Genomic DNA, 22421 nt, shown 5'->3' on the forward strand with positions numbered 1-22421 from the left:
TAAAGTTTTTTGCCCGTTAGTGTTTCTCCTGGGCTCACTTGTATTGATCTTGTGAATGGAGACAACAGCAAGAACAGTATCAGGTTTGCCAGTGATGTTTCTAAGTGTTGCTGCCTACCAACACTCAATATCTAAGCTGGATCAGGATGTCTGCACCTGTAGAAACATATGCTCAGGTTAACTACTTTCAGAAGACACAAAGGGGAAAAAAAGCAATTTACTGCCAACTGAGCAGAAAATAGCTTCCACCACAGTTCACTTTTAGAAATCCAGTGCCCGAGACAGATTACCTTAGAAGTTAATATAGAATTTAAAAGAACTCAACTTATTGATGTCTCAAATCAAGATTTCTAGGCATTTATAGTATATTGTCAATCTCAGTTTTAAGACTAAATCTGCATTGGGCACAACTGCGAATGCATGATAGTAACAGCAGCCAAGAGTTTGTAATGGTTGGTAAGGATCCATTAAAAACCAGATAGTGTGCCAAGATCAGAAACTATGCATAAAAGTAATAGGCAATCCTGGGACAAACTGTTTACTTGCATTGCTTTATCCTATTATTTGGTTACCATATCATCAGCAGAACATACCTTGCAATCCTTTGGGAAGTTCCATTGATTTAATAATTTGTTCGGCTATGTCACAGGCACTCAAACCTTGCAGTCGTTTCTCCCAAAACAGCTGTTTAGAAAAAAAGTGCAATTAAAATGCTTTAAAATAAATGGACCTTTCTCCTCCTCTACCAGGGTAACAAAAGGGTAAATGTGAAACACTGTGGGGACACAATGCCAATTAGATGGATTTTAAATACTTGGAAAGGAAGATTTTTTGTAAATAGAGGGGGAAAAAAAGTAATTTAACTGAACCAGCCTGATCCTTTTTGATCGATCTTAAGCCCACCTTCACGCCTTTACTATCACTCAATTCCCTTGCACTCTCTAAACAAAAACAAACTAACTCATCTCTTAAACCCATTTCTAGGGGGTGGATTTTCCTCCATTTTGCAAGACAGATTGCATTAGATTACGATTGTCAGACTGCAGGCAGAACATGACAGCAGGTGTGGCAGTGGACCAAGTTATTTCTGTGAAGCCAGGACAAGCACCTCTACACTTATTGAATGGACAGACCGTCTGGATCCCTCCACAGCTGAATCACCAGCTAAAACTGTACAAAGCAGTTCAGGGAGAAAACTGGATCCCAGGGAGGGAGAAATAAAGAAAAGAGCAGAGGGGAGAAGCGTAAGGTGGCAGGACACGGGCCGGGCAATGGGATAGGGGCAAGGAGGCAAATTTTGAATACGGTCAGTGAATGGCGGCCAGAGTTGGAGGGGAGAATCTCTGCTTGCCTAACACCCAGGCCCTGATTTGCTTCTCAGTTTGTGTGTTGTGGTGAGCTCCAGTCTTTGGCTCGAGTTTCAGACTGCATTTCACAAACCCGAGATCTGCAATTTGATTTAGGGTGGGTGGGGGGGATAAGAGAGAGCCATGGTTTGTTCGGTGCAGAGGGTGTTACAGTCTGAAGAAGTTGCCAGTCCATTGTGTTGGCTGCTCTTCATTATGATTAGATTAGGTTTTATGATTAGAGATACAGCACTGAAACAGGCCCTTCGGCCCACCGAGTCTGTGCCGAACATCAACCACCCATTTATACTAATCCTACACTAATCCCATATTCCTACCAAACATCCCCACCTGTCCCTATATTTCCCTACCACCTACCTATACTAGTGACAATTTATAATGGCCTATTTACCTATCAACCTGCAAGTCTTTTGGCTTGTGGGAGGAAACCGGAGCACCCGGAGAAAACCCACGCAGACACAGGGAGAACTTGCAAACTCCACACAGGCAGTACCCGGAATCGAACCCAGGTCCCTGGAGCTGTGAGGCTGCGGTGCTAACCACTGCGTCACTGTGCCGCCCTAATGTTAAGTAATCATGGCATACAAGTACATGCAGACATGCTTAAAAAAATGCAACATTAGTTGCTCCACAGCTAACATTTAGCATTGAGAAATAGCACAAATTGGTGTAACAATGAATAAATGTGCCAAGTATTAATCTACTCAAAGATTAAGGTGTCATCGTTAAAATGAAGGGTTGCTGGAAGGAAAGCTCACGGGAAAGGCTTTGATAAATAACAGGCATTAAAACAGAAAAAGCTGGAAATACTCGGCAGCTCTCGGTCTGGCAGCATCTGTGGATCTCTCCAGACCTGATGAGTATTTTCAGCATTTTCTGTCTTTATTTCAGATTCCCAGCATCTGCAGTATTTTGCTTTTGTCGGAAAGAGGGAGCAAAGATCATGAAGGCCAGGGATCACAGCAGAATGAAGGATCAGAGTCACCGACAAAAGAATCCACTATACCATAAGGGCAACAATACCTCCAGTGAAAGCTAGGATTTGACAGGATCCTTTTTTTTATTTTTATGTGCACGTCATATAAACAAAATAATTCCCAGGGTCCGCATGTCACTCATTATGCACTGATGTAGGTTCTCACTTGGCTTGTTTAACCCTTGATTCAGCCTTGATTTGTGAAGAGTACAATGTTATCTTTTCTTTCTGTAGCAACATCCCAACTACATTTTTTAAGAACAATTTTAATTTACCTTAATCATTAACATTAAACAAACATAAGCACTATCATTTAAATTGATGGAGTGTTTAAAATCAGATATCTATTGTGAATTGCTTTTTGTATAGTCAATTTATTCCCAATGGTTATAAAGTCTTTTAAATTTTCTTCTCTATATAGTGCCATTAACAATGAGCTTGTATAGGTCTAGCTACCTCACATCACTTGTTTTACAAAAATGATACTCTGCGTATACAAAGATTTCAACACAAAGGACAAAATTACATTTGGTAAAAATGAAAATTGCTTCCCAAACTGTCTGCCACGTTTGCCTATAAAACATCAGTGACCATACTTCAAAAGTAATTTATTAGCTGTGAAGCACTCTGGGATATCCTGAAGCTGTGAAAGGTGCTATATAAATGCAAGTTTTTAAAAAAATACCTTTGTGGAGGAACCACTAGTACAAGTACTGTAGCAATTCAAGATGACCTACCATCACCTGATCAGGGCAACTGAGGGTAGATAATAAATGCAGCTTTGCCCATATCAAAAAATGTTTAAAAATGATAAATGCAATCAGCGCTTTATGTAAGGCTATGTGCCTCCTTCCTAAAGTTATCGCATTTAATCCAGGGCATCAAAAAAGGGTGTAAAGATAAGCCCAACAACTACAGGTCTGTCAGTTTAACTTCAGTGGTGGGAAAGCTTCTAGAAAAAATAATTCAGGACAAAATCAATAGTCACATGGACAAATGAGAGTTAATTAAGGAAAGCCAGCATGGATTTCTTAAGTGAAAATCATATCCAACTAACTTGAAGTTTTTTTTTGAGGAGGTAACAGAGGGTTGATGAGGACAAGGCTGTTGATGTGGTGTACATAGATTTTCAAAAGGCATCTAATACAGTGCCACACAACAGATTTGTGAACAAATTTGTAGCTTATGGAATAAAAGGGATGGTAGCAACATGGATATGAAATTGGCTGAGTGACAGGAAACAAAGAGTAGCGGTTAATGGATGTTTTTTGGGCTGGAGGAAGGTTTGTAGTGGAGTTCCCCAGGGATCAGTGTTGGGACCCTTGCTTTCCCTGATATATATTAGTGACCTAGACCTTGGTGTTCAGGGCACAATTTCAAAGTTTGCAGATGATACGAAACTTAGAAGCATTGTGAACTGTGAGGAGGATAGTGTAGAACTTCAGAAGGACATAGACAAGTTGGTGGAATGGGCAGACAGGTGGCAGATGACGTTCAATGCGGAGAAATGTGAAGCGATTCATTCTGGTAGGAAGGACATGGAGCGACAATACAGAATAAAGGGTACAATTCTAAAGGTGTAGGAGGAGCAGAGGAACCTAGGTGTATATGTGCATAAGTTATTAAAGGTGGTAGGACAGGTTGAGAGAGTGGTTAATAAAGCATACAGTATCCTGGGCTTTATTAATAGGGGCATAGAGTACAAAAGCAAGGAAGTTGTATAAGACACTAGTGCAGCCTCAGCTGGAGTACTGTGCCCAATTCTGGGCGCCAAACTTGAGCAAAGACATGAGGGCTTTGGACAGAGTACAGAAAAGATTCACAAGAATGGTTCCAGGGATGAGGAATTTCAGTTATGAAGATAGATTGGAGATGTTGGGACTGTTTTCCTTGAAGAGAAGGCTGAGAGGTGATTTGGTAGAGGTATTCAAAATCATGAGGGGTCTGGACAGAGTAGACAGAGAGAAACTGTTCCCACTCGTGAAAGGATCGAGAATGAGAGGGCACAGATTTAAAGTATTTGGTAAGAGAAGCAAAAGTGACATGAGGAAAAACCTTTCCACGCAGCGAGTTGTTAAGGTCTGGAATGTACTGCCTGAGAACATGGTGGAGGCAGGCTCAACTGAAGCATTCAAAAGGGAATTAGACAGTTATATGAAAAGAAAGAATGTGCAGGGTTATAGGGAGAAGGCAGGAGAATGGTACTGAGGAAATTGCTCTTTCAGAGAGCCAGTGCGGACACGATGAGCCGAATGGCCTCCTTCTGCACTGCAACAATTCTGTGATTCTGTGAACAACTGAAACACTGCAATTGGTCTCAGTGTCCATGGGCTAAGGAGGCAGGAAACAAAATTAGCCTACCCAAGTTCTTGCTCCTGACCTATATCCAGTGACTTCTCCTGGAAGTATATGTGCAGATGTTGGGTAAGGCTAGGATCAAGCTGAGCTGTTGTTGACTCAAGATGAAAGGCTCTGGGTACCAAAGCATTACAGATATGCCTGAATCCCACCATAGTACAAGTTAAGCACCTGCAGGAGAGAAGAAAACTAGAGGGTCGGGGAGAAAAAGTGTAGGATCAATTAACAAAATGTTGCTGAACAACAGATCATTGTAGACCCAGAGTACAGCATGTTACAGGTTACCACAATGTATTACTTATATGGAATATTCGATGTGTGAGTTACCAATCTTAGAGTTATAAAATGCATTAAATGCATCACTTGGCAAGAGGGCTGGGGACAGTGTAAGCGTGGAGATTATTTCACATGATGATTTCATGCAGTTTGCTCTACTTGCAAGTTGTTGTAATTCTGCAATAGAGAGAACTGCAAAATCGTTTATATTCGGTTAGTGTCATGCAGGCCCCCACCTGCCAAGAATAAGGCATACATTATTTCGTCACATGAACATTAAAACTTAAAATTGGTGCTGGGACGAAAACAGGGCCTATCACAAGGAATTGCCCGGCCCCTCACCAGAAAGACCTTTTTTGCATGCTAGCAGACGGTGTTGGAACACTGAACCCAGTCCTTGCTTCTCCAATACACAGAAGACCTGGTCAGACCAGTTTAGTCAAATGACTGTTTGAATTTGAACTTGCTACAGTGTGTCTGAAACTCAGAAAGCTCTTTGCTCCTGGACTGAGAACATCTCTCTCCTGTCTGCTTTCATCTCTTTCTCACAGAACTGAAGATCCATTGAAGACACATGAACCCCAAGAGAGAAAAGTCTCCTACAGTGAACAAGGTTCAAGAATAATACTGGACCCCAACAAAAAGCAAGACTACTTACTAAAAGGACTACAGTGAGCTTGAAGCACAGTAAATAAGAAACTCTTCTGATATTGCCTCAAACCTCTCTATTTTATTTTTCTTCTCTTTTCTGTCCCTATTTGCATGTATCGCGTGTGCAAGCTAGCGTGGGCACGTCATATATCTGTAGGCGTTGACCAAGTTAGAGTTTAAGTTTGAGTTTTAATAAATTCCACTTTTCTTCTTTAAACCTAAGCAGGCCTGTTTATGCTCATTTCTTTGCCTTATAATTGGAAAGTGGTGAACAAGGATTCACCAAGAGGGAGCTGAAAACAGTGTGTTTAAAATTAAACCCTGTTACAATAAGACCAGGTGAAGACAGTAAAAGACCCCTCGACACCTTTCTCACCTGGTCGTAACAGGTATAAGCAACATTTTAAAATATAATCAGGCAGACGACAATTTCATTCTGTTGCACAGTATGGTGTAGTACATGTGGAATTTCTACCTGGATTTCAACACTTCACCCTAACATTTACTGTCATCAGTCATGGAACATTTGAAAGAAAACTAATGGACACGGTCAGGTAGGCACATAAAATTCACAATCTAATCAAACATTTGGCCAATCTTTCCAACAGCAATGCCAGAATTTCATATATGCCTCTATTGTGCACCAGTCTAAAATTACATCAGCTGGTAGCTGAAAACTCTCAGAATTTGAGGTGTTTTGGTACAGAAAGTAGCCATTGTGTCTGTGCCAATTCAGTGCTTCCACCAGACATTACTACTGCAATTCCATTTCCCTGATCTTCCCTGATAGCCTATAATATCATCACATATTCATCTAATTCTTAATTGATCTGATCGGCTTGCCTTCAATAGCCATTTATTGTAAAGTGTTCCTAATAACATTTTGGAAAAAAATAACCCTTCTCATATTTTGTAATAATCCTGAGTTTCTAACCCTTTGTTATTGATCTCCAACCACTGATCGAAGTTTATTACCAAAAGCTTCTACTCTATGAGCAGCCAAACATATATTTAAAAACATTCTTCCCTTAGTAATGACCCGGAGCAGACTGTGCCTTTGCTTCATCAGCTTGTAATTCTCTAAGCATCAGGGTTATTAACAAAAAATGGCAAAAACCCTGTTTCATTTATGAAATGCAAATCTGGGAATACCTGAATGCCAGAGATAATTAAAGCTAACAGATTTAACTTTTGTTCTATATACTGAAAAGGCGCAATTACATTTTTCTTCAATTTCACAACCTAAGTGGCTGTTAGAGCTATTGCAACATGGCAGGGAGTTGGAAGCAAACCAAGTTCATTCTTGTGTAATTTCAGCTTCCTACAGCTTGCTGCTCAACTGCAAAGCTTATATCTTGTACTTGATCTTATTTCCAACTTCTGTTCCTCCAGTTTACAATTAAACCTTTCTTCTTGCACATCTTTTGTTCAGCTGGGACCACTTTTGTTTTAAGACTCAGGTGGTGATGGGTTCAAGCCCCATACCAGAACTTATGTACATATACTAACCTGACCCTTCAATGCTGTACTGAGGGACTGGTGCATCATTGGAGGCATTATCCTTTAGCTAAAACTTAAGTTGAGACCCAAACTGCATGTTCTAGTGTTTTAAGGGAACAAGAAAGAACTTAGAGTATTAACCAAAGAAGAGCAAGGAGTTCTGTGTCATGGTTAATTTTCCTCCCTTATCCATCCATCCCCAAAAACTTGTCATTTCACCACTGCTTTTGGGACCTCATCAAATGCAAGATGTTGGCAAACAACAGCCACTGCATATCAAAGCACTGGCCAGGATTTTTTGGTTGTTAATGACAGCGAAACTATCAGCAATCAGTGTTATTACTGTGAAACTGACAAAAACTTCTGGAGTTCATACATGAACAGTTAAATGTGGAAATCCAGAAGTTGCTATCAATGATTCCTTGCTACTCCACAGGATGCATTATTGAAGTCCTCACAGACAGAAATCTTATAAATCACTTCATTTGACATGAATTTCCACCTTTTACGTTATTGGTCTCGCTATAAAATCCTTTGAAAAGTTACACGTTGTTGAAAGAGGTGTAACTGGGTTTTTAAATGGCCTTCTGAGTCACAAATTACTGAACAACTTGTTATGCCAAGGTGTTCTGTTGAATGATCATTTTCTTTAATCCACTGACTGGAGATCGAATTTACATTTTTTTTTTAAAAGACATTTTTGAAAGACATTTATAACAGAATGACTGCTAGCAGCTTAAGATGATCACCTAGTTTGCTACACTGTATCCTACATTGCATAGGAAGGTGAGGAGGGAGACGAAATGTCTGTGCATTTCCCAGCAAGAACCAAGACCCAAGATGTTTAAAGGAACTACCTGTTCTTTTCAGTAAGCAGAGAAATATTGCTAACTATGTTTGAATCACTGAGTGGTTGTCATGTATCTGTGGTTTTTATTTTATTTATTTATTTATTATTTAGCGATACAGCACTGAAACAGGCCTTCGGCCCACCAAGTCTGTGCCGACCATCAACCACCCATTTACACTAATCCTACATTAACCCCATATTCCTACCACATTCCCACCTTCCCTCAATTCCCCTACCACCTACCTATACTAGGGGCAATTTATAATGGCCAATTTACCTATCAACCTGCAAGTCTTTGGCTGTGGGCGGAAACCGGAGCACCCGGCGAAAACCCACGCGGTCACAAGGAGAACTTGCAAACTCCGCACAGGCAGTACCCAGAATTGAACCCGGGTCACTGGAGCTGTGAGGCTGCGGTGCTAACTACTGCGTCACTGTGCCGCCCAAGCTGGTGTTTTTCTCTGCAGCAGTGGAGAAGCAACGGACTCTGACATGAGCAGACCCGAAGTGGGGGTTTCTCTCTCTCTCTCTCTTTTTCTCTCCCTTCCAGTTTGAAAGCTTTCATATGCTGCTGTTAACTGACCACCTTTGCATACTCCAGCTACAATTAGAAACCCCATTGGAGGAAATCATCTGCATTGCTATCTCCACTCACCAAACCAGTCATCTACCTCTTCAAACTAAAAGCTTCAGGGACCACTGAATTCAGCTGGAAGTCAGCTGAACCACCAAACTCCAAGACTGTATACCATTTTTATGGACTCTAACTCAACCAATCTACCTTTCCCTACTCTGTAACCTATTTGTGTGTGTAAACCTCTAGTGTGTGTGAGAGAGTGAAAGTTGGCACGTTGTTTATTATTCTATTTGTTTGGTTTAGGTACAATAAAGTTAACCTCTTTTTGTTAACTCTCACAATCTTTGAGCCACACGTTTAACTCTCTCTTATTTACCCTCTGCCAATTTGCTCATGGTTCAGGTAATAATCCAGAGATTACCACCTCTAAGGTTCTTAGACCCTAGCTGCCCCATACTCCCTTAGCAGAACCTCTTTCCTAGTTCTACCTGTGTCATTGGTTACTACGTGGACCACGATCATTGCACCCATCCCCTCCCACTGCAAGTGCCTCTCCAGCCCAGAGCAGATGTCAGGAACCCTGGCACCAGGCAGGCAACACAGCTGTCTAGACTCTCACTCTCACTGTGAGAACTGTGTCTATCACTCTGACTATGCTATCCCTACTACCACCACATTCCTATTAACTCTCCCCCGCTTGAATGACTTCCTGTACCAAGGTGCCATGGTCAGTTCACTCACCCACCTTGCAGCCCCTGCTTTCATCCATACAGGCTGTAAGAACCTCAAACCTGTTAGAAAACTGCAAAGGCTAAGGCTCCTCCACTAATATGTTCTGGGTTCCCTTACCTGCCTCACTCGCAGTCACACACTCCTATCCCTGACCATGGGCCAAATCAGAAGACCCTATCCTAAGGGGTGTTACTGCCTCCTGGTACAAAGTGTCCAGGTAATTTCCCGCTTCCTGATGTAACGCAGTGTCTGCAGCTCGGCCGCCAGCTCAAACTTTATGATATTTCAGCTTCTAACTTGATCCCAATGCATATATCCCAATCATTATTTCGCTCTCTGTAAAATAATTAAAAAGTAAAGCATAATCAGTGCGAATTCTTTAATGTGGCTGACTGCTTAGCCTGCTTTATGATTTCACTGCTGCTGCCCCTTTAGATGACACGGATATGAAATCAACATCAGGAAAAATGAAATCCACACCACAGAGTTCGCTAGATCGTGCTACTGGGGGTATTCTATAGACCTCCAAACAGCGAGAGGGAGGAGTAAATCTGCAACAAAATAACAGATGTGCAAGAACTATAGAATGGCGATTTAAAAAAAAACAGAAAATGCAGGTCTGGCAGCATCTGTGGAGAGAGAAACAGGGTTAACGTTTCAGGTTCATGATCCTTCATCAGAACTGGGAAAAGTTAGAAATGTAATAGGTTTTAAGTAGGTCAAATAGGGAAGGGTGTAAAAAGAACAAAAGGGAAGTTCAGTGATGGGGCAAAAGTTGAGGGTCATTAAATGGCTGGTGGGGAAGAGCCAAAGACACATGATAATGGAACAATTAAGTAGATAAAAGATGTGTCCAGGAGGAGGTGTGAATGGCAGAATAACGAACAGCTCCTATCCAAAAGCAAAACAGAGAAAACAAGATTAAGACCGAAACACACAAAGAACAGGAAACAACACGGGCTGAAATTGTTGAGCTCAATGTTGAGTCCAGAAGACTGTAAAATGCCTAACTGAAAGATGAAGCGCTGTTACTTGAGCTTCATTGGAACACTGCAGTAGGCTGAGGAAAGAGATGGCAGCGTGACAGCTAGGTGGACAATTAAAAACTCAGGATTATGCTTGCAGACTGAAGAGAGATGTTCTGCAAAGCGGTCACCCGTGCATTTAGTTTTCCCAAAAGTAGAGCAGACTGCATTGTGAGCAGCAAACACAGTATATTAAAATTGAGAAAGGTACACGTACATCGCTGTTTCACCTGGAAGGAGTGTTTGGGACCTTGGATAGAGGTGTACAAGATTATGACAGGTTTAGATAAGGTAGACAAAGAAAAACTGTTCCAATTAACTGATGGTACAAAGATTAGGGGGCACAGATTTAAGGTTTGGGCAAGGCATACAGGGGGATGCGAGGGTGAACTTTTTTTTTAAACTTTTTTTTAAAAAACACAGCAAGTGCTAATGACCTGGAACTCTCTGCCTACGAGGGTGGTGGAAGAGAAGAGTATCAATGATTTCAAATGGAAATTCCATAGGCACTTGAGGGAAATAAACTTGCAGGGCTAGAGATAGCATGGGGGAGTGGGACTGACTGGATTGCTCGATAGACAGCCTATCCAATTTCCTTTTTTAATTTCCAACATCTTGATCCAAGTAACTCGTTCCAGCTGTCTAAGAAATCCTTCCTGGCATTGAACCTAAACTTGCCCTCGTGATTGGCCAGGAAGGTTTTTGGTTTGTTTTGCTACCTCAATATTCAGTGCAGTCCATATAGTCTTCAGAGTCCCTAGTTGGTAGCTGAGAGGGGATGCTATCTAGTGGCCTTGGTAGAAGTGTGTGAATGTAGATATCAGGTGATGGTAGGATTGGGCTCAGCTCTGATGCCACCACAGTTAGATTGCCTGCCACTAATCTCCGTCAAGGCACGTACATAAATACTGGCTATTTGATGAGATATTGAAGGATGACCAAACCTCATGAAACTACCCAATAAAGACTCAACATCTTGACAGAGAGGGAATTAGTGAATAAAACTAAAATTATGTAGCCAAAATGAACTGGTTATCTATTTACTCTCGCAAAGGACTAGAATGATGCTGTGTAACGCTCTTTTGAAGGATTTAAGACATTTCAGTTTACGTCCCAAAAAATAAGAGGCAACTGAGACAATCGTGAGCAATTGCCTTGGAAGAGATAACAGAACAGAGCTTTGTTTGCACCAGTAAACCACAAAGATTTACCAGGCATTTAACAGCAGAACATTTGATTTCCTGCTTTAGAGACCAACTTCTTTCTCCAATAGAATATTTAAAAAATTACATGATAAAAATCACACTTGTGGTTACAGTTAAACATAAATGTTACCCTCCATTACAGAAGGAAAAAAAACACAATTAGTTTTGAATGATCAAAGCAACAGCAGATGCACTTTCTTTCATGGTGCATAATGCAATGCCGTCAAGCCCACAAATATGGAATTCTGACGTACATTGATCGACTAAATTCCAATTCCTGAAACAGTCTACACTAGAATGTTCAATCCGAGAGCACAGCCTCTGATAATAGTTTTCAACACGATAGATGTTTTCATATTCATTCATGATCACCTGTTTCATATAAGTATACATGTCCCAAGTATATATTTCCACAATAAATGGATGAGGAAGTTGAGTTTTTCCACTTTGATAAGAAGAAAATATTATGGAAATTCATAAAGCTGATTCAGAAAAATTGTTCATAGAATCACAGAATAGTACAGCATAAGAGAAGGCCATTCAACCCATTGATTCTAAGCTGGCTTTTTCGAAAAGTAATCCAGTTTTTTTAAAATTTATTCATTGGATGTGGATGCCGCTGGCTAGGCCAGCATATTAGTGCCCATCCCTAATTGCCCTCGAGAAGGTGGTGGTGAGCTGCCTTCTTGAACCGCTGCAGTCCTTGAGGTGTAGGTACAGAGTTCCAGGATTTTGAGCCAGCGACAGTGAAGGAACAGCGATATAGTTCCAAGTTAGGATGGTGTGTGACTTGCAGAGGAACCTGCAGGTGGTGGTGTTCCCATACATCTACTGCCTTTGTCCTTCTAGGTGGAAGAGGCCACGGGTATGGAAGGTGCTGTTGAAGAAACCTTGGTGAGTTGCTGCAGTGCATCTTGTAGATAGTACACACTGCTGCCACTGTGCGTCGGTGGTGAAGGGAGAGAATGTTGAAGGTGGTGGATAGGGTGTCAATCAAGCAGGCTGCTGTGTCCTGGATGGTGTTGAGCTTTTTGTGTGCTGTTGGAAGTGCACCCATCCAGGCAAGTGGGAGAGTATTTCTTCACACTCCTGACTTGTGCCTTGTAGATGGTGGACAAGCATTAGGGAGTCAGGAGGTGAATTACTCACCGCAGAATTCCTAGCCTCTGACGTGCTCTTGTAGCCACAGTATTTATGTGGCTGGTCCAATTCAGTTTCTGATGTTGCTAGTGGGGGATTCAGCGATAGTAATGCCATTGAACATCAAGGGCAGATGGCTGAATTCTCTCTGGTTTGGGATGGACATTACCTGGCACTTGTGTGGCACAATGTCACTTGCCATTTATCAGCCCAAGCTTGGATGTTGTCCAGGTCTTGCTGCATCTGGACATGGACTTCTTCAGTATCTGAGGAGTCATGAATGGTGCTGAACATTGTGCAATCATCAGCAAACATCCCCACTTCTGACCTTATGATGGAGCAGATGAAGATGGTTGGGCCTAGGACACTACCCTGAGGAACTCCTGCAGTGATGTCCTGGAACTGAGATGATTGACCTCCAACCATCTTCCTTTGCGCTAGGTATGATTCCAGCCAGCAGAGTGTTTCCCCTGATTCCCATTGACTCCAGTTTTACTAGGACTCCTTGATGCCATACTCAAGTCAAATGCTGCCTTGATGTCAAGGGCAGTCACTCTCACCTCACCTAGAGTTCAGTTCTTTTGTCCATGTTTCGACAAAGGCTGTAATGAGTTCAGGAGCTGAGTGGCCCTGACGGAACCCAAACTGAGCGTCACTGAGCAGCTTATTGCTGAGCAAGTGCCACCTGATCACACTATCGACGACCCCTTCCATCACCAGTCAGTGCCACTCCTCCATCCTTTTCCCATAGTAATGCAGTATTTCAAGTATTTATCCAATTAATTTGTGGCTACTATTGAGTCTGTATTCACCACCCTTTCAGGCAGTGCATTTCAAATCCTAACCACTCGTTTTTCTCATGTCACCTCTGGTTCTTTTGCCAATCACCTTAAATCTGTTATCTGGTATTGTCCCACAAGCCACTGGAAACAGCTTCTATTTGTTTAGGGTCTAAACCTTTCATGATATTAAACACCTCTATCAAATCTCCTCTTTGCCTTCTCTGCTCCAAGAACAAACCCAGCTTCACCAGTCTATCCACATAACTAATCCTTCATTCCGGAAACCATTGCAGTCTCTCCTGTACCCTCTCCAAAAACCTTTACGTCCTTGAAGGGAAGTTCAAAAACCAGAGACAAACATATTAAGGGAGCTTACTCGATTTGCACAGTGGCAATTTATTACTTTTGGGATCTAACATCAAATCCACCCCAGATTTAGAGGATGAAGAGTTCAATATAAAATCACACTTGAACATGCTTGGGAGGAACAGGATCCATGGTTCCCAAAGCTTTTCACCACCAAGGTTTTCCTTGTCTCATGCCTGGGTCTTTTGCAGACTAATTCATAGAGACTGACTGCTATGATTAGGCAACAACTCCTATTATATTATGTGACTACCAGGATGGTGGAAGGCAAATTAGATGGACCTTGGTCTTTTTCATAAGAAATTCATATGTTCCCAGCTTATTATACATTTTAACTTGGTCATTACCCATTTCTAGCATGCGACTGAGAGAAACTGCTGATGGGATGTACAGTGGTAGAACATTTATCAACATCACTGTCAGTTTAAAGAGGTTTCCTGCAAGGGAAATGGTGCGTCCAGTACATATTAATAGTGAATGTATTCTGAGACATAATTGAATTTGTGTGCTATTCTAAATGTATTTTTTTTGTGGTAGAACCATCAGAAACAACGTAATGAATGGGAACAAAAACAAGAAATGCTGGAATCACTCAGCAGGTCTGGCAGCATCTGTGGAAAGAGAAGCAGAGTTAACGTTTCGGGTCAGTGATCCTTCTTCGGAATGGGAAAACTGGGAAATGAAATTCCTTTCCACTTTTAACTGTTAGAATTTCTAGGTCAGCTATGGTCCAGATGTGAGGCTAAAGATCCTTCTGCTCTGCCCTAACACACCTTATTTCCAAACTTAGATTATCACTACTTAACCACTTATGAACGTTTCCAGTTCTCATGTCAAACATTTTTTTTTATTCAGCCATTGCTCATTTAACGTCAATTATTGCTAAATTATGCAGTTTCATCCTTTGGGATAGCGGCTGTTGGAAACCAGATTGTGAATGAAAATGATTTTGTTTGCGCCTCCTGCAATTATGAAAGGATTGGTCCAAGTTCAATTAACCAACCATATAAATACTGTGGCTACAAGAGCAGGTCAAAGGCTGGGAATTCTGTGGTGAGTAACTCACCTCCTGACTCCCCAAAGGCTGTCCACCATCTACAAGGCACAAGGCAGGAGCGTGATGGAATACTCCACACGTGTCTGGAAAAGTGCAGCTCCAACTCTCAAGAAGCTCAACACCATCCAAGACAAAGCGGCCAGCTTGATCAGCACCCCATCCACCGCCTTCAACATTCATTCCCTCCACCATCAGCACACTGTGGCTGCAGTGCGCACCAGCTACAAGATGCACTACGACATGCCAAGGGTCCTCAGACAACACCTTCCAAATCAACGGCCTCTATCACCGAGAAGAACAGGGGTAGAAAACTACCATCACTGATAAGGCCAGCACTTATTGCCAATCCCTAATTGCCCCAAGGTGGTGGTGAGCCACCTTCTTGAACTGCTGCAATCCACGTGATTTAGGTACACTCACAGTGCTATTAGGGAGAGTTCCAAGATTTCTATCCCGCAACAATGAAGGAATGGCAATATAGTTCCAAGTCAGGATGGTGTGTTACTTGGAGGGGAAATTGCAGGTGATGATGTTCCGATGCGCCTACTGTCATTATTGTTCTAGGTGGCAGAGGTCGCGGATTTGGAAGGTGCTGTTGAAGGAGTCTTGGCGAGTTGCTGCAGTCAATCTTAAAGATGGTACATACTGCTGCCACTGTGTGCTAGTGGTGAATTGGGTGCCAATCAAATTGGCTGTTTTGTTCTGGATGGTGTCGAGCTTCTTGAGTGTTGTTGAAACTGCACTCATCCAGGCAGGTGGACAGTATTCCATCACTCTCTGGACTTGGACCTTGCAGATGGTCGACAGCATTTGGGGAGTCAGGGAGAGAGTTATTTGCTGCAGAATTTCCAGTCTCAGACCTGCTCTTGTAGCTACAGTATTTATATGGCTGGTCCAGTTAACTTTCTGGTCAATGGTAACCCCCAGGATATTGAGAAACTGTTCCCACTCGTCAAAGGATTGAGAACGAGAAAGGTAAGAGAAGCAAAAGAGACATGTGGAAAAGCCTTTTCATGCAGCAAGTGTTTAAGGTCTGGAAGGCACTGCCTGAGAGTGTGGTGGAGGCAGGTTCAATTGAAGCATTCAAAAGGGAATTAGACTGTTCTATGAGAAGGAAGAAAGTGTCATTCCCTATAACTCTGCACAAAGTAAATTGCTCTTTCAGAGAGCCGGTGCAGCCACATGGGCCGAATAACCTCCTTCAACACTAACAATTCTGTGATTCTGTGATGGTGGAAGATTCAGCAAAACAAATGCCATTGAATGTCAAGGGGAGATGGTTAGATTCTCTCTAATTAGAGACAGCCATTGCCTAGAATTTGTGTGGCATCAATGTTACTTGCCACAAATCAGCACCATCCTGAATGTTGTCCAGGTCCCGCTGCATGCAGCCACAGATTGCTGCATTATCTGAGGAGTTGCGATTGTAACTGAACACTCTGCAATCAGTGAACGCTCCCACTTCTGATCTTATAATGGAGGAAGGTTAAACAGCTGAAGAAAGTTGGGCCTACGACACTATCCTGAAGAACTTCTGTCTTGGGGCTGAGATGATTGGCCTCCAACAATCAAAACTATCTTTTGTGCTAGATACAACTTCAACTAGTGTCCCCCTGATTTCAATTTTACTTGGGTCCTTGATGTCATACTTTGTCAAGAGCAGTCACTCTCACCTCACCTCTGGAATTCAGCTCTTTTGTCCATGTTTGAACCAAGGCTGTAATGAGGCCTGGAGCCGAGTGGTCCTGACAGAATTTAGTAACCAAGTAATGGAGCCGTCAGGTGGATAGACCCAAGCAAACACGTGGCCAGCAAGTCTGGCACGTTGATGAATTCGGAGAACACAGGCCGATTATTGATGACTGGGATTCTTGTTATTCAGTTATTCTTGTTATTCTGAGAGACAATGTCCCAGACACTGCCATCACCATCCCTGGGTATGTCCTGTCCCACCGGCAGGACAGACCCACCAGAAGTGGCGGCACAGTGGTATACAGTAGGGAGGGAGTTGCCCTGGGAGTCCTCAACATCGACTCTGGACACCATGAAGTCTCATGGCATCAGATCAAACATGGACAAGGAAACATCCTGCTGATTACCACCTACCGCCCTCCCTCAGCTGATGACTCAGTACTCCTCCATGTTGAACAGCACGAGGGCACAGAATGTACTCTGGGTGGAGGATTTCAACGTCCATCACCAAGACTGGCTCGGTAGCACCACTACTGACCGAGCTGGCCAAGTCCTAAAGGACATATCTGCTAGACTGGGTCTGCGGCAGGTGGTGATGGAACCAAGAGGGGAAAACATACCTGACTTCGTCCTCACCAATCTGCCTGCTGCAGATGCATCTGTCCATGACAGCATTGGTAGGAGTGACCACCGCACAGTCCTTGTGGAGACAAAGTCCCGCCTTCACATTGAGGATACCCTCCATCGTGTTTGTGGCACTACCACCGTGCTAAATGGGATAGATTTCGAACAGATGCAAAACTGGGCATCCACGAGGTGCTGTGGGCCATCAGCAGCAGCAGAATTGTACTCAACCACAATCTAGAACTTCATGGCCCGGCATATCCCCCACTCTACCATTACCATCAAGCCAGGAGACCAACCCTGGTTCAATGAAGAGTGCAGCAGGGCATGCCAAGAGCAGCACCAGGTATACCTCAAAATGAGGTGTCAACCTGGTGAAGCTACAACACAGGACTATCTGCGTGCCAAACTGTGTAAGCAGCGTGCAATAGACAGAGCTAAGTGATCCCATAACCAATGTATCAGATCTAAGCTCTGCAGTCCTGCCGCATCCAGCCATGAATGGTGGTGAACAATTAAACAACTAACTGGAGGAGGTGGCTCCACAAATATCCCTATCCTCAATGATGGTGGAGCCCAGTACATCAGTGTGAAAGATAAGGCTGAAGCATTTGCAACAATCTTCATCCACCTCGGCCTCCTCCTGAGGTCCCCAGCATCACAGATGCCAGACTTCAGACAATTCAATTCACTCCGCGTGATATCAAGAAATGACTGAAGGCACTGGATACTGCAAAGGCTATGGGACCTAACAATATTCCGGCAATAGAGTCAGAGTCATAGAGAGATACAGCACTGAAACAGGCCCTTCGGCCCACCAAATCTATGCCGAACAACAACCACCCATTTATACTAAACCTATATTAATCCCATGTTCCCTACCACATCCCCACCTTCCCTTAATTCTCCTACCACCTACCGACACTAGGGGCAATTTACAATGGCCAATTTACCTATCAACCTGCAAGTCTTCGGCTGTGGGAGGAAACCGGAGCACCCGGCAGAAACCCACGCTGTCACAGGGAGAACTTGCAAACTCCGCACAGGCAGTACCCAGAACTGAACCCGGGTCGCTGGAACTGTGAGGCTGCGGTGCTAACCACTGTCCCATGCAAGAGTACTGAAGACCTGTGCTTCAGAACTTGCCGCGCCCCTAGCCAAGCTGTTCCAGTACAGCTACAACACTGGCATCTACCCTGCAATGTGGAAAATTGCCCAGGTATGTCCTGTCTACAAAAAGCAGGGCAAGTCCAATCCGGCCAATTACCGACCCATCAGCCTACTCTCAATCGTCATTAAAGTGATGGAAGGTGTCATTCACAGTGCTATCAAGCGTGACTTGCTTCGCAATAACCTGCTCAGTGACACTCAGTTTGGGTTCCGCCAGGGCCACTCAGCTCTTGACCTCATTACAGCCTTGGTTCAAACATGAACAAAAGAGCTGAACTCAAGAGGTGAGGGGAAAGTGACTGCCCTTGACATCAAGGGAGCATTTGACTGAGTATGGCATCAAGGAGCCCTAACAAAACTAAGGTCAATGGGAATTAGGGGGAAAACCCTCCGCTGCCTGGAGTCATACCTAGCGCAAAGGAAGACGGTTGTGGTTGTTGGAGGTCAATCATCTGAGCTCCAGGACATCACTGCAGGAGTTCCTCAGGGTAGTGTCCGAGGCACAACCATCTTCAGCTGCTTCATCAATGACCTTCTTTGAAACATAAGGTCAGAAGTGGGGATGTTCGCTGATGATTGCACAATGTTCAGCACCATTCGTGACTCCTCAGATACTGAAGCAGTCCGTGTAGAAATGCAGCAAGACCTGGACAAACTTGGGCTGATAAGTGGCAAATAACATTTGCGCCACACAAGTGGCGGGCAATGACCATGTCCAACAAGAGAGAATCTAACCATCTCCCCTTGACATTCAATGGCATTACCATCGCTGAATCCCCCACTATCATCCTCGGGATTACCATTGACCAGAAACTGAACTGGAGTAGCCATATAAATACCATGGCTACAAGAGCAGGTCAGAGGCTAGGAATCCTGTGGTGAGTAACTCACCTTCTGACTCCCCAAAGCCTGTCCACCATCTACAAGGCACAAGTCAGGAGTGTGATGGAATACTACCACTTGCCTATTTGGGTGCAGCTCCAACAACACTCACAAAGCTCGACACCACCCAGGACAAAGCAGCCCACTTGACTGGCACCCCATCTACAAACATTCACTCCCTCCACCACCGACGCACAACGGTAGCAGTGTGTACCATCTACAAGATGCACTGCAGCAATGCACCAAAGCTCCTTAGACAGCACCTTCCAAACCCGGGACTTCTACTAACTAGAAGGACAAGGGCAGCAAACGCATGGGAACACCACCACCTGCCAGTTCCCCTCCATGTCACACACCATCCTGACTTGGAACTCTATCGCCATTCCTTCACTGTCGCTGGGTCAAAATCCTGGAACTCCCTTCCTAACAGCACTGTGGGTGTACCTACCCCACATGGATTGCAGCGGTTCAAGAAGGCAGCTCACCACCACCTTCTCAAGGGCAATTAGGGATGGGCAATAAAATTCTGGCCTGGCCAGCGATGCCCACATCCCATGAATGAATAAAAAAAAAAGTTTTGGCTCATCCAGACCAGCAATGGAAAGCCTACAAGTGCTCTATGATGACAAGTTAAATTCCAACAATATTCTTGTTACTTATTTATTTAGAGATACAGCACTGAAACAGGCCCTTCGGCCCACCGAGTCTGTGCCGACCATCAACCACCCATTTATACTAATCCTACATTAATCCCATATTCCTACCACATCCCCTCAATTCCGCTACCACCTACCTACACTACGGGCAATTTACAATGGCCAATCTACCGATCAACCTGCAAGTCTTTGGCTGTGGAAGGAAACCGCAGCACCCGGCGGAAACCCACGCGATCACAGGGAGAACTTGCAAACTCCACACAGGCAATACCCAGAATCGAACCCAGGTTGCTGGAGCTGCTAACCACCGCGCTGCCCCATTTTAATTACTCCACTATTGGCAGCAGTGCCTTCAGCTGCATGGACCCGAAGCTCTCGAATTTCCTCCTAATATTCTCCACCTTTTTTCTCCACCTTTAAAATCTACCTCTTTTGATCAAGTCTTTGGTCATCTGTCCTAATATCTCCTTATGTGGCTTGGTATCAAACTTTGTTGAATAATGATCCTGTGAAGCAACTTGGGACATTTTACTACAAAAAGATGCTACATTAATGCAAGTTGCTGCTGTTATAAAAACTTGTTGTCCCTAAGCTAAAGTTCTGACTATCTTGTATCTGTGTTTTTCTGGATTTAGGCAACTGGAGTGCACCTTGGTAAAGTGAGTGCACTTTTTCAGGCAGAAAGAAACTGTGTGAATTTCGCAGTAGCTTGTAGACTCAAGCACGGTAATGGTTTGCTGCATGTATTACCCCGCTCACCAAAAGACATGGGAATAAAAAGATTGTGTCATTAGTCTTCACACCGGTAAATATTTTGGGAGAACAAAAATACAAGAAACTAATCTGAGGAGTATTTGATTTCTATTTCTAACAAAGTGGATTCAATCTAAACTGGAATTTAAATGAAACATCCTACAGAAGCAGTCACGACTTTCCATTTCTACAATAAATTAAATTTACAAACTGCTGCAAAATAAGTAACTGCTCTGACATTACTACTACTTGCTCATATAACACTATTTATGAGCGTGCTCAGGACGTTCTGGGATTCTTGTTAAAATGAACTGCATTGTGTATAAAAGTATGAAATTAAATTTAGTTGCATAATGAGGAACTATATTTTAATCAGTACATTATTGATAACATTCATATTAGAAAGCACCATACAGTAAACGTTTCTTTTTCAATCATGTTAATAACACCTTGCCATATGCAATAAGGTTTACCTTTTACTGATGCTTCTCCCCTTCCACCCCACTGTCCCTAACCCAATACCATAGCATTTTTAAAGTTGTAAGGCAGCGTTGTCCATTACATTAGCCACATATCGCATTGGCAATTCAGATGTGGTTTATTATATTTTTGATTAGTAAACAAGATTGAATAGACTGTCAGCCACGTGATCCCAGTGCTCATTTACACACAGTGTGCATGTGTACTTTAACTTTTTTGTTGGTAAAATGAAAAGGCAAAAAGCAGTGTGTCTAAGTGTTTGTTGGTTTTGTGTTCTTTACCTCCTTGGTTAAACATTAATTATCTTCTAAAATGGTGTGCAACACAGGTGAAAACACTGGACCTTCTAGCGCCATGGAAACACGAGCAACAGTACATGGAAAGAGGCTCTGTCACCAGGATCAGTATGACCAATCGAGTTAACCCCTTCAGATCAGAAGAAAGCAAATAAAACCAATAACAAGCAGTTTTAACAGCGCACGTCATGGCAAAGGGCAAGCAGCATCCAATCATGTTCTGGATGGAGTGCAGGGGCAGGTCTTGCACATCTCTGTGCGAAGCAACATTCTCAGCAAGTGCACCAATGAAGTCAAGGTATTGTTCACAACTGAGGAATAAAAACCTAGAAGCTACACTCTGCTTTGACGCTTTTTACTGGTTTAAACTTGTATTATATGATGCAGTAGCTACGTTACAGTCTCCCACTATGTAATACAGTAACTGAACAATTAGAACACAACCGGTATGTTAAAAAGTATATAATGAACAGGTGGAAGAAAACAGCTACAAAGCATCCCGGTTATAAAAAAAAATACCATTTGGCCAGCGGCATACTCAAAATGGAGAGAATATGGCCTTTGTATGAAAGGGAATGAGCATAATTCAGGGATAAGGGCATCACTGAATAAATTGAAGCTAAAATAATGCTACTATGGCAGCGCTGCCTTGACCATATCACAATTTAAACAAGGGAGATATCAATCTTTGGGTAATCCTTTTCTGTAAGAAAGGAAGTATCTGCCACTGTATTAAATCAGGTAGGTGAGCATCCGGTTCAGACAAAAATTAATAATGAAAATTAGAGCTTTAAATGAACTGAAAATCTAGTATCTATTTTCCACAAAGCAAGCAGATAAAACTACATGGCATGCACAAGGCAACAGACGTTTGAAGCTGCAGATGGTCAGATTCAAGACAGGGCAAATTTTATTCAGATTTTGCTTCTATTTAGAAATTTTTAGAAACGTAAGCAGTACAGACTGGAAATAATTAAGTTTAACTGTAATTAGAATAGAAAATTGA

At 42.9% G+C, this 22421-nt stretch overlaps 1 protein-coding gene across 1 annotated transcript in view; it reads right to left on the minus strand.

The window, feature by feature from the left end:
• Positions 1 to 22421, minus strand: part of mbd2 (methyl-CpG binding domain protein 2) — a 124292-nt gene that overhangs the window by 40609 nt on the left and 61262 nt on the right. Inside the window, exon 4 of the mRNA XM_068030632.1 lies at positions 594 to 684. Within this exon, the coding sequence (XP_067886733.1) occupies positions 594 to 684 (91 nt within the window). The remainder of the gene's footprint in view (positions 1 to 593; positions 685 to 22421) is intronic.

Source organism: Heterodontus francisci, chromosome 1 (genome assembly GCF_036365525.1).
Source record: "Heterodontus francisci isolate sHetFra1 chromosome 1, sHetFra1.hap1, whole genome shotgun sequence".
NCBI lineage: Eukaryota > Metazoa > Chordata > Chondrichthyes > Heterodontiformes > Heterodontidae > Heterodontus > Heterodontus francisci.